At 37.2% G+C, this 13,672-nt stretch overlaps 1 protein-coding gene across 1 annotated transcript in view; it reads left to right on the plus strand.

Moving 5' to 3' along the window:
- Positions 1-13,672, plus strand: part of NRAP (nebulin-related anchoring protein) — a 53,005-nt gene that overhangs the window by 27,864 nt on the left and 11,469 nt on the right. The window contains exons 22-31 of the mRNA XM_010283874.1: positions 953-1,057; positions 1,536-1,643; positions 2,271-2,582; positions 3,614-3,718; positions 5,900-5,998; positions 7,819-7,923; positions 8,314-8,421; positions 9,227-9,340; positions 10,770-10,967; positions 12,815-12,919. Coding sequence (XP_010282176.1) covers positions 953-1,057; positions 1,536-1,643; positions 2,271-2,582; positions 3,614-3,718; positions 5,900-5,998; positions 7,819-7,923; positions 8,314-8,421; positions 9,227-9,340; positions 10,770-10,967; positions 12,815-12,919 — 1,359 coding nt within the window. The remainder of the gene's footprint in view (positions 1-952; positions 1,058-1,535; positions 1,644-2,270; positions 2,583-3,613; positions 3,719-5,899; positions 5,999-7,818; positions 7,924-8,313; positions 8,422-9,226; positions 9,341-10,769; positions 10,968-12,814; positions 12,920-13,672) is intronic.

Raw genomic sequence — 13,672 nt, forward strand, 5'->3', positions numbered from 1 at the left:
GCTTCTTGATTGGTCTTTTTCAGGCAGCTACCATGTTTCCTTTTTTTGTTCTTCTGCATCAGTAAAAACCTGGGACTTTTTTGGATGTGTTGTATGTCTCAAAGTTGACACCAGATTGAGTCAGAGGATAATGCTGGTCTCCTGACTACCGTTACTTATCTCCTATGTACTGGACAATGCTGCCTTTCTGTATGTGTGTTGAATTCAGAACAGTAACCATGGAGTTAGAGCTTTATAGTAGGGACATTTTTTTTTTCTTTTTCTGTGAGATGTAAGAAATGTAACACTTTATGAAATGAAACATCTTTTCATAGCTTTTGAACAGCTCCTCCAACAGCTTTATGGACTTCTGAAACAGAGCAGTTCATTTCTCTGTTGATGTCGCCCTGGGATATAAAATGGAGATGTTTGCTACTTGGATCACAAAAGGTCCTTGATATTTTCATTTAAAATTAGAATGTTAGTCCTCACTGGAGTATTATGTCAGCAATTATATTTAGGTCACAAATTTTCTCTGCAGATTCAATTGCTTAGTTTTCTTCATTTCATGCCTAAAATTCACTATTTCTGTGTCCTATTAAAGACTTTCATTCCACCTAAAAAGTAGCTGCAGTTTAATATATTCTTGCAATACATTTTGTACTGAGTATGAATTAATGTCGTCTTTATAGCCAGTTAAGTAGCTGACTTTAGTAAAGAGAATTAAAGTATCCCGATATGTATTTTGTTTCACTACTAGTCTGAAATTTAGCCATGAGTAATTTGGTCAACCTGACTCTGTGGGTCAGCTTTTAAATTCAGATTTGGCAAAAAAAGTCATGATGCCAAAGACTAACTCACCAAATAAATAACCCTAACAAATCCTTGAATATTTCTGGTGTTTTAATTGGTATTCTTTCAACATTAAACACAGACTACTGCTTGTTAACCATGCTTTGCTTTTTGTGGACAGGTTGCCTACAGGTCAGGAAAAGAGCAGTTTCTTCATCAGTACACCATTAGCAAAGATGATCCTGTCTTCATACTGGCCAAAGCAAATGCTGCCAATATCAGTGAGGTACTGTGTGAGACAGAGCTTTGGATTCCCTCACTCCTGTGAATAGTTACAGCTGCTGTTGAAATGCTTGTTCTGTAGGTAAAAGTTAGGTTCCTTCTCTGAGAAGGTCCAAATGTTTTAGATGTCAAAACTTCATATCTAAGCGTAATTACTTGCTCTTAATTAAATACTAGTCACATCTGCTGTTCTGAAGACTTGTCACTTTTAGAGTTTGAAGCTGTATATTTTCCACATGCTTCCAGATGAGTGGCACAATGACAGTTTCATTGGAGCCAGTGAGATAATGGGGTTACAGTACCCACAGTATGCACAGTTATAGTATGTAAGCAAAGACACCAGGACCTGATGCTTAGATATATGGTTGCTGGGCATGGAGTGTATGCTGGTCTGATGTTACTTGAGAGATTTCACTGTGACTATAAAACAAATAGAATATATTTATAGTAATGAAGAGACTGTGTTATTGTCATCCCTTTAGAAACTCTACAAGAGTAGCTGGGAGAAGCAGAAGGAAAAAGGATTTGTGCTTCGTCTGGATGCTTTGTCATTCTTGACAGCTAAGGCAAAGAGGGATCTGGCAAGTGATGTGAGTATGGACTTCATCAGCCTTCTTTATTCTTAGAACAGCTGACAGTCCAGGTTGCTACCAGAGTGTTGGGGATGTGTCACACATGTCTCAGGGCCCTGAGCCACCCTTACTCAATTTGTGCTAAGGAGTAATGGAGGAGTTGTCTGGGTGATTGGCATTCTGTAATTAGTCAGAAGGTTTGCTCTGAGCAATTCAGAGTTTTTTCCCCACATGCTGACTGTATTTTCCTATTTTTATTTTGACCTGAGGGTGAATTTTAGAACTCAAAATGAAGTGGAAATCTCCTGTGAAACATCGTAACTTAATACATATATGCCTGGCCAGAAAATTCCTGAAAGAACCTTCTGACCTCAGTGCTTAAAGAATGTTGTTTTTCCTAGAGAGAACCAAAAAGAAAAGATTTCTTGCAGCTTTTTGTGAACATATTATTATTGAGAAAGGGTTTATTCTCTATAAGCACTCACTAATTTCTAAGGCATTCCAGTTCTTTTTTGCAAATGGACTTCTTGCTTATATCGAGGACCAAGCGTGTCACAACACTGATAGACCATTGCTTTACTACTAGCAGAGCTGTCAGTTTGGCAGCTTAGGTCATTTACTCATGGTCTATTTTTTATTTCACAGATTAAATATAAGGAAGGTTATGAGAAGATGAAGGGTAAGCTGATTGGAGTAAAAGCTGTGGAGGAAGATTCGCAGATGGCTCATTCCCTTCAAATGTCAAAGTTGCAGAGTGATCTGGAGTACAAGAAAGCATTTGAGGACACAAAGAATCAGTTCCAGGTCTCCATGGATATGGTTAACCTTGTCCATGCCAAAAAGGCTCAGAATTTGGCCACAGATAGAGGATACAAGACAGCTCTCCATCACTACACAGCCCTGCCTACTGACATGAAAGTGGCATGGGCCAAGTGGGCCTACGGATTGCAAAGTGATGTAAGTCCAGAGCTTAATCTATTTCAACACCCTTTCATTCAACTCCTTCAGGCACTTAGGGCTGAGTTTCTTCAGATGCTTTTAATGCCATGACATATTTATGCACCTAATTTTTCAACTATTAAACAGTTAATATTAAAACAGTAAATATTAACCACTTATTTGCTCAAGGGATATATTTAAAGTGTGTAGTGTTTCTGAGGGTAGTTATAATCCTGTTTATGAGCATGACTTCTTCAAAGCCTGCCTCAAATGTTAATAAAACACTAGGATTCATATATGATGTACAATTATTTCTTTTACCTAATGTGCAGGGAGGTTAAATAATTTATGCTTATAAAATTTGTGATAAAATTCCATATGGAGACCACATGCTCAGGTTTAACCATCAGATGAACTGTCTGATACTGTAAACGGTTACTATAAGTCAGACTTTCCCTTCTGAGGTTTTAAATCAGAACATTTCAAGGAAGCTAAGGTAGATATGTGTACAGGTCTTGTTGAGATATAGGTGCTGAAGCCCTTCTGGCTTCTTTGAGAAACCTAGCTGTAGTGCTTGCATAAGTTTTTGGAATTCAGTAGACTGTTGGTAGGAAAGATTTTGTGAGGAAAGTGAGAAGTAATCCTGTGCTCTTCCTCCTTAAAGACATGGAAAAAACAAAACAAAATGCTTTCCCTCCAGTATAACAAAAGGGCAGGGGTTGGGAAATGCTAAGTATAATTTTCTTATCAATGCAAATCACTAATGATCTTTCAAACACTGCTGCATTAGAGTAAAAATTACAAATGACAGTAAGGTGTAGACCACTTCTAAAAATTACCTTGCAAAGCATATTGCACATGTGCTGGTGAATCCTGATACTTCTATCTCATTCTGTAATTTTTTTTCCTTTCCTTGCAATTGTGCAATAGTAAATAAAACAAAAGCAGGCACTAATTTGACTTGGTGGTTGTTCCTGAGATGTCTGAATCCTTTAATGGCATTTTAAGTGTATGAACACCAACAATAAGACTTTTTTTTTCTTTGTCAGAACCGATACAGAGCAGATTTGAACTGGATGAAAGGAGCTGGATGGATAGCCACTGGGTCATTAAATGTGGAGCAGGCTAAGAAGGCAGGAGAACTCATTAGTGAGGTGAGATTTCATGACAGCATGTAACAGTATTTGCTGCATAATGTGTGCAAAATGTCTGTATAAAATTAAAATAATTTCCACTCAAAGGGGAAAGAAAAAGGCATACCACATGAAAGCCCTCAAAACCAGGGATAGGACTGGTAATTAGAGGGAAACTAGATACCAAACACACACCAGTAGGAGTCCATATAGCCTTTGCAAAAACAAAGTAGGTGACAAATGATATTATGAATAATAATGGCAATCAAACAGTGCTCAATTGGTACCCACTAGCCTACCTTTTTAATGAAGCAAAACAGGAGAGATGGATGAAAAGATGCAGTCATTGGACCCAGAACCTTCTTTTGTAACAGATACACATTCCTCCTTGTTCCTTTTTCATATATATTCACATTAGCAATTGAAATTCATATAGGTATCTCTGTCTGTAGCTAGCTATCGGCCCAAGTAGTTTTCATCCTTATTTCTCCCTATAATCAATATCACTTACAGGAAAAGGCAAACTCTAGAATCCTTTGTGCCAGTCCCATGAAGACTTCAAAGGAGATTCTGGTGGAAATGGTTAAAAGGTTCATAGTATTATGTTTCTGTTGTTTTGGAGAGAGTCCTACTGGCCAAATCTGCTGCAGTAGGAAACTGAATACTGCGGATTTTTAGATAACCACTGATGATGCAGGAATCTCCGGTCCATTCATTCAATAACAGAATAACCACTGGTGTAGTGTCTCCAGAAAAATATGATCATCCTTTCACATGTGCCTGATTGCTAACACTACTTTTTCCCATGTTGTCATCTACAATGAAGAAGGATAATTTTTTTAGACACAATAAACTAGACCCTCAGCTAGTGTAAAGCAAGGTAGCTTCATAAAAGCTAGTGCAGCAATACTGGCTGGAATAGTAACTGTGAATCTGTATAGGTTATATACATATAACCTATGTATATGTATAGCCATATACATATATATGTGTGAAAATTGTGAAGTAGAAATTTGACCTGATAGGTTGTTCATTTCAACCTTTTTGTGAGTACTAACTTTTAGGTGGCTATGACCTTCCTCCATTCTTACATACACGCAGTTACTAGCCTTTGTAATACTGCTAAAAAACAATTGACAGAATATAATTTCTAGGAATTTTATGTAGAGATGTTTTGGTCAACTCTTATTTGTCTCTACAGTTGATCAGGACAATATGTAAACCACTTTTGGCCCCAGTTAAACTCAGTAAGATTGCTCATTTTTAAGGGATTTCTTTCTGTAACCAAAACATTGCTCATACCCTTTTAATACCTTAAAAGAGTTAACATGTTTTACATTGGTGTTGTGAGTCCCCAAAGAATCAAGATGTTGCCTCAAATAAACTTCTGTGGATCGCAGGTCAATTTAAAGGTGAATGACATGCCTTTAGATTTGAATACTGAGATATAAACAATTTCCAGGAGAGCGATGAACGTGCTTATTGACTTGGTTGCTCATCACAGGCAGTGAGAAAATTTAGTATACACTATTTGGAGAAGAGATAAGAGTATTGACGGGTATAGGACAACTCATGCAGAAAGGGAAGCTTTTAGTGACCTGGCCATATGGAAAAAGTGTAATTTTGCCATCAAACAGCTTTCATCTTAATTATGTATATATAACAAGATCTCTCAGAAGCTCCTATGGGTTCTTTCAAGCAAGCGGAATGAATATTATTATCTAGAAGATATACAATAACAATTAAGCAGTGTTAATGGCTGCACGGATTTGCTGTAGGTGTTGGGAGGAATCCTAAATCCTGAAACAGTAAGTTTTGCCATTATTAACACACTACAATTGTATATCATTTCTTGCTTCAAGAAACTATAAATAAAAAACATAATCAGTCATACTGTATTTGAAATAATCTGAAAATATTTTCAAATCCTGAGTCCTGGAGTATTTTGGTAGGCAGAATCTGATTTTGAAATGTTTTCCTTGTATTTAGGGAAAAATACTTTAATATTAATCGGCAAAAGGTTATTGTTAAATTGAAACAAATATTAATCTGAAAGTACCTACGACATAAAGATGAGGAAAGAGGAAAAATAATTATGTTCACAAATTCACTCTAATCTCCAGCAACCTATGATTTTTCTCTTTCAAATAGCATGAAAGTGCAGCACAAAATTCACAGCTTTGATCTTTTTCTGCTCAACAGAAGAAGTACCGTCAGCATCCATATGCTTTGAAGTTTACCAGTATTAAAGACACTCCTGAGATGATCCAGGCTAGAATTAGTTATAACCAGGCTGTGGATGTAAGTTATAATGTATATACATTATGATTATAAGAGTGGTATCCTCTTTGAACGACCTGATTGAAGCACTGGCTTTCTCTCTCTTTCTCTGAGATTATCCTTGGGAACCACGAAACTTCTGCATTCTGGTGTGGTGCACCTCACAAAGAGCATGTTTCTATCTTGGAATGGGAAGTTATAGAGATCCCACTGAAGTGAATGGGATTTTCACGTAAAAAGGGCTTTCTGTCCAATTTTTTTTAGAAGTAAAACTTAGGAGTAAGAGTGACCTGTGACCTATAGAGACTTTTGGCCTTTTCAGATTCATTGAGGAAGAACACCTTTGAGGTTCTTTCCCCTTTTGAAATAGATCTTTCAAATTGCAGTTTCTGCCTATTCTTTGGAAACAAAATATAAGGCAGCATGACAACGAAGAAATTATAAATTATTTCAAGCTGTCATCCTGCTGAGAGAGAAATCCAGGAGGGGAAACCTTAAAGGGAGGAATTGAGGCTGTTTGGTGTTTAAACATGTTTATTTTTAATAGAAGAGTGATTTAAAAATATTGTAGACTTAACTGGGATAATACAGAAGTGAATAATAAGCAAAAGTCACTCAAAAAAGACAAGTTTCAAACATGAGAGGATGTTTTATTGTGAAAATAGATATTTTTAAAGTGAAAAAGAAGATGAAAGACTTTGTGTAAAACACATGCTATTGTAATACTTACAGTCTCTGTGCCTTTGGTTTAATTAATATGATCCAAAAGGCTTACATCTCCGGCAGGATAAATATGAGTCATTTTGTTTGACTCAGCCACAGTCAAAAATCAGTCTGCTGCTCTACTTCACACATGGAGTTCTCATTAATTTTCTTCTTATGTAGCTGCAATACAAATGGGCCTACTTGCTAAAGAAGGTGGCAGCAGGGTGAAATGGAGATGTTAATTCTAATCTAGCGGGTCTCACACCCTTACACAGGAATAATAGCCTGGGAAATTCAAGTTGGGTGGTCAAGACATGGGTCATATCTAAGGTCAAAAAAAAAAGGTGGCTGTCTGTACTCATCTGAAAATTATGGTGTCAATGTAAGAAGAAACTAAGCTAAGAAAGAAAAATAATGTGAAAGAGATATGGCGTAGCCATTGTAGGGGAAGTTCCAGTTAACTGCATAGAACTCCTCTTATCTGTCTGCAGACATCCAAAAGTTATCTAGTCCTGGGCCACCCCTATATTCTTCCTCCAAGGATTGATATGAGTAACCCACATAGACACCTGTTTTATGATGGGATCAGTCACCTTTGCAGTTTTTGTTAATGTCTTGCCATTGACTATTGAGCACCTCCTTGCAACTAGCTCTGGACATAAATTTGGAATAATTGTACAAGACAATTAACATCACATTTATCTGCTAAAAATGAACAACTTTGGAGACATGTTCGGGAACTTCAACTCCCCAAATTTCTGTGGAATTTCAAAGTGTTGGTGGGCCACTCATGGCTGCACATCCTTAATAAATGCTGTTTATTCTCCCTCTCCCTGTTCAAATATGTTGGAAGTCTTAGCAAATTAGTATTAAAATATCTGAATTTTCATATACTTTGATTTATACACTCTAAACTTCAAGGACTTACTTGCTAGCATACTCTAGCTGATAGGTGTATCAGACTCCCAAAGCTTTTTTCATCCTTTTTAACTGATACAATTGCCTGTATTTATTAATGCTGCTGTCGTTTTTCTGTAATCTTTGCTTTCCATAAATCTATTTGTTGGTGTTTTTGTCTGCACTAGTGATTGAATGTGTAGTGAGTACTTGCTACTGAAATTCATCTCTATTTGCAGAGGCTGTACAAGGAGCATGGAGAGAATGTAAAGCACCAGTATACACCAACGACAGATCTTCCTGAAATCCTTCAGGCCAAATTAAATACTATGAATATCAGTGAGGTATATACCTGACCTTTAATATTTTAAAGAAAAGTGAGAAAGCTGATAGTGCTTTGCTATTTATCCTAGGAAGTCATATGAAATTTCTTTCCTTTCCCCAGTATGTGATCATTCGATGGTCTAAATGTTTCTGAAGTCATATGAGAAATCAAACTTCTTATCAAACTTGTCCTAAGTTAGAAAGATTAAGGATGAACAAACAAATACATTTTTATAATGCACATTGGTCATGTGATTATTCCTGTTGTGTATTGATAGTTTCATTTATGTTAGTCCTCTGCATTAGAATAGAATTAAACTAATGTGGTTACATTGCTAGTATAGCAATAACACTATAGAGACAATCCTGTGAACAGCAACTCTACTTTATTCCTGTTCCGAATTTCCTAGATTCGCTATAAGGAATCCTGGGGAAAGATGAAAGACGGTGGCTATCAACTGAAACTAGATGCCATTCCCTTCCAGGCAGCAAAGGCTTCGGGTGAAATCATAAGTGATGTACGTGAACTTACTGCTGATATTGTCCAGTAGGATACGTCAGTCACTCCAGACTGTGACTGCCCTGCTGAGTGACTCTTGATGGAAACAGCATGTCCAGCAAACTCTACATCTGGGACACATCTGGCCTTGGCCTAGTTAGTTGTGCTTTTAGAGGTGCAGACACAATAAAGTATTGGTAACTAAGCAAAGGAAGGTTTGTAACAGCAAACAGCCATAGCAAAGTTGACCAACTTACCTCCTGTAGTAACTGGACAAACATAGGGATTGTTCAGGAGCTGTCACCCACTGTTAGCTAGTCAAGCTTTGGAAGAGACTGCTTATTCAGAAAGTTTTACCCTTCGGGGTTTATCTTAGGTGTCCTCTAAATACTGTAGAGATACACAGATTAATTTCAAGCATAGGAGACCAGTTGTTCTGACTTTTCTAGAGAGCAGATGGAGAGAGGCTCCTCAGAGGTTGATTCTGAGCACCTGCACCAGGTTCTTGTCTTCCACCACCTGTGCAATAGCAGGTAGCCAACCCAAGCCATTTGTAAGTGTTAATTGGTGTTTTTTTGCGTTTTTCTATAAATAGGATAAAATACTAAAATGTTTGCACAGGTGAGTTCTTTCTAGCATCCACTAAAGTTTCATTCAGATTTATTGAGTATAGCCAGAATTCAGTGATACTGACTATAGCCAGAATTTATTTTCCATAACTCTCTTTCCGTAATATGAAACCCTTTTATTCAGGTTTTAACAATCTGACTAATGCTTACTTCTCTTCATTCCTGTTCACATTTCTATTCTTATTTCCTTTTTAGCACAAGTATAAGGAGGCATTTCAGAAAATGAAAGGACAGATGGTTGGCTCACGTGGCCTGGATGGTGATATTCACATTGCTCATTCAGTCCATGCATCATTGCTGCAGAGTGATGTAAGTACAAAAAAGATGTGGGCATTTTGGAATTGGTTTCCTAACAGTGAGCAGTTCCTCATGGAAGATGCGCTTGGCTGTGGAATAACATACTATTTAAAACCTAGGGTTTTCTCTCCCACTTTCCAGATATTTTTATCTAATCATGATATTCTTACCATTCTTTTACATTATTTACAGTAACATTATTTTTACAATAAAAGCAGACTCTGCATTCTTGCACAATCCTCTGCTGTGTATCACTGTTGCCTAACATGGAATATTTTACTCTGCAAAAGTATTACTCAGAGGCAGGTCTAATTGAGGATCAGTAGTGGTCTTTATACAGAATTAAATTAAATTTGGTAGAGACACAAAGTTATTCAATGATTGTTTTCAATTTACTGTTTTCCTGAAAGACTAAAGGATGAATGAGTTAATGAAATTTCGAGTTGGAATTTTTTGGTGGGGGAATGGTTCCCACTTGGTCTTGCAATATGCTAAGAAACATCATTTGTTCATTGCCTATAACTGCAATTCTTCAGTGCATTTTGAACACAGTGGCTTGATCCAGAAAGCAGTGAAATATTTGCCTGACTTTAAGCACATAAATAATCTAAGAACTATTTATCTTCTTACCAAAACCGTCTACAATGAGCCTGATTGTGAATATAAATGGGAGAGTTCATGGATTTCAGTGACTGCTGGGCTTGTACTGGGATTCTGTCTTGTGGTGATGGTATGCTTAGGCTGATACAGGTAACAATAAGTGTCTGAAGAATTCATGCATCTGTCAGGTTACTCTAAGTCAGTTTGATGATCATCAATAACTCTGGATGTTCATTATCTGATCAACAGCCTGAACATCTCAAATTTGCACAGCCTGATAGGGAAATGTAACGTAAAAAAAGTTCTTTGAAGATTTCTACACCTTTCTTTTCCTGGACGGAGACAACAAATGAAAAAAACCCAGCACTAAAAACAACACTTAGAACTATCAAATAGAACTGGCCAAATGAATAGAGACCAACAAATATTTTGAGTGAGGATTTGTACTAATTCTAATGTAAATATGGCTCTTTGCATTTTATCCTCATGCAGTAACTTTACCTTTTTGTTGTACTTTCTAGAAATGCAGTGAATTAAGAATTTGTTTACCAGTTTGATAATTTTATAGATTCAATGTATCTAGTTTTAGAAAAAAAAGAAATTTCAGCTTATTTGAATATAATGTAGATGGCTACTATTTTGATGAAGAATAGGCTGCCACATATCCTAATTATAAGTACTGAACATTCGCAGTATAGTCAAATAAGTTAGGGAACTTGCTTTTAAAAAGAATAATTTATACTGGAAAATTGAAGAAATATGGAAAAAATCTCTTCTGATCAAAACCTGAATTCTAATTATCATGTTGTGATATCTATGTGGTCTGTTTTTAATTTGATAGGTGAAATATAAGCAAGGTTTTGAGGATACAAAGACTCACTTCCACCTGCCACTGGATATGATAAACTTGGTACATGCCAGGAAAGCCCAGTCTTTGGTCAGTGAACAGGAATACAGGCAGCTGCTACACCAGTACACTTCTTTGACTGATGATGTGAGATTGCAGTGTGCCAAGAATGCATACAAACTACAGAGTGAGGTAATTGCAAAACATCCCAGCGATATTTCCCTGTTGGTTCTGATGCAAGATAGTTCTGTTCCAAATCATGACAGCTGACAGTATGTATTTGAGTAGCAGCTGAGGGATAAACAATGGCTGTTCCCCCTTGATTAGATTCAGGAATAAGACATTTATCTTATTGGGCAGTTGTACAACGTGTGTGATCACACTATACTGAGAGATAAAGTATACTGCTCTTTGATGATTGGGCAGAGAAATGTTTGCAAGTGAGGATGATTGCACTGTTGGTGAAATACTCTTTTTAAGATCTTGCTAACCACGCAAACTGTTTACCAGCTGGTATTTGAGTTGGTTTGCATCTGGGTGAAATTCATGTGTACCTCCACAAGAAAGATGCCTATTGTTAAAAATCTGATTTGTAGGAGACATAAACTCTGGCCCAAGACATAACCACTGAAGTTCTAAAAGGATGAGTTTAGCCCCCTATGCAATCTTGAGTAAGATTGACTGGATAATGCCTTACAAATTCAAGGGTAGGCTGTGTCTGTAGACACAGCCTTCAGCAAAGGGGTTTTGATAGATTACATTGCCTCCAGAGACCTCGGTGGGGGCTGTATCTTAAAAATACGTCTGGCCCCAAAATGCTACTGTATATCAGTTTAACACTTTCAGCCAACAGTATTAAAGATGGCAGACTGTGTTCAAACAAAGTATAAACATCTGATGCCAGTTGTGCTGCCCTAACTCAGGTGAAAACACGTGTAATCGGAGACTCTGAGGCAGGTTTCCATCCATGCCTCTCTTCTGAATTGGGAGTGAAAAGCTGGTTGGCAGCAACACATCTCAGAGAGCAGAATTTAACTCTCTTACCAGCTGGTGCTGATATCTGGCAAGGGGTGAGGACCAAGCTCTAGTGTTGTCCTCTCTTACCTTCCAGCTCACAAAGGATTTATGCTGTACAGAACACCGTGATGCCTTTGAGATTAGCAATGGACAGACATGAATAGAAGAGGAGCTGGTTCTGTTTTCCTAGGCAGCTGAATAAAATGATGGCATAGCCCATTTCCATTATAAGTGGTTGGCTGAAGCAAAACGTCTCATTAACTAAAGCTAGTTCTTCCCTCAGTAAGCAGTAGCAGTTTCCAAAGATCCATTGAGTAAGCAGATGTGTTCTTTACTAGTTTGGTCTTTATGATTCTTTTGAAGCAGAATATAAGATGATCATCCTCCTCCTCACTATTCTCATCATCAAATGAAATAATATTTGTCAGAATGTATCTACCTGTAACCTATTGGTACCTTTTGAAAAAAGTGATAGTTACAGTGAGTCACTGCTGGGTTTGGTTGTCTAGAAAATATTTAAACAAAATCTATACAGTGGCTCAGTGCTGTTTTTCGTTAGTGTTCCCTACTTATGACTATTCAGAACTGTTTAAAAGAAAGGGTGTTTTGCTGGAATTCTACTTATTAAGAAGTTACCAGCTTTCATTTAAAAATATTTTCATACACTTTTCTAAACTGGTCATATTTTTTATATGTTTATAAATAAATAATATATAGCTGTGATTTAGGTATTATATATGAATGAAATTCATGTCTCTAGGAAAAGTTTTTTTCAAGGTTACAAATGGAAGTTAGGAGCATAAATGTCATTTGGTGTTCATGAGACTTAGTACTCCTCAGAATCTTGCATCTGTACTGTAGATCTGTCAGGGCTGTATGCACATGGACACATACATAAACACAAGAACTCTCTGTGGTTTTTAATGGATTTATTTGAATACCATTATTGTATATTTTTGGATGAATAAATAGAGGGCATCTCAAATGCAAACTTGTAATTACTTCTGCTTGGTTTTCCTTAGAACTTATACCGGTCTGACATGAACTTTATGCGAGGAGTTGGATGTATTACTCAAGGGGCCCTAGAGATTGAAGGAAAGAAGAAAGCTTCTGAACTCATCAGCGAGGTAACAAAAGAGGGTTTTGATTTCTCCACTACAAACACGAGTTTGCCAGATGTTTTTCTATTAAACTGGGTGGCAAAGTGACTCACTGGATAATGCTAGGCTCCCTCCCCTTGCCTTGATCATTCCGTTCCTGTCCTAACTGCAGATGGGTGAACATGATGGAGTTCAAGGTTTTGCAGACTTTGCTAACTGTTTTTGCAAATCTTCTCTCTCGTGTTTCAGTCCCAGGAGGTTGTTTATTATGTTATGTATTTTAGATTTTAAGTGGGCTTTTTCAGCTAAAAGTAAGGCTGTGCCTATCTCTAAGTACCTTGTACTGTTTCTCCAAAATTAGGCCTGCAGAATGCCCAATACATTACACTGGCCTCAGCTCTGCTCCTGCCTTACAGTCTTAGTCTATTTTTTACTTGCTGCCTTCTTGTGCTGTGGTTTTCCCCCTCTGTAACTGGATTTTTATTTCCTCTCTTGTGTTCTCTTCTTACAGTTTCTGCTACTTTCATATCTTGGATGTGTTGCCCATATTCACATAGATGTGAAATTAAGAAAGAGTGCTCTTCCTAGTTGTATTCTAGCGAAGGGATCCCTGCTTGCAGTGATCTTTCAGTTATTTTATTCACAATTCTGGCATAGGACCACAGGCCAAGTGGAACCTTATTTTTCCCACAAAAAAGTTCAGCAGACTTGTGCGGCACCTTCCCTCTGGATTGGATTGCCTTTGCTGTAATTCCACTATCCAGCATTAATGACACCAAG

Source organism: Phaethon lepturus, unplaced genomic scaffold, assembly GCF_000687285.1.
Source record: "Phaethon lepturus isolate BGI_N335 unplaced genomic scaffold, ASM68728v1 scaffold18780, whole genome shotgun sequence".
Classification (NCBI taxonomy): domain Eukaryota; kingdom Metazoa; phylum Chordata; class Aves; order Phaethontiformes; family Phaethontidae; genus Phaethon; species Phaethon lepturus.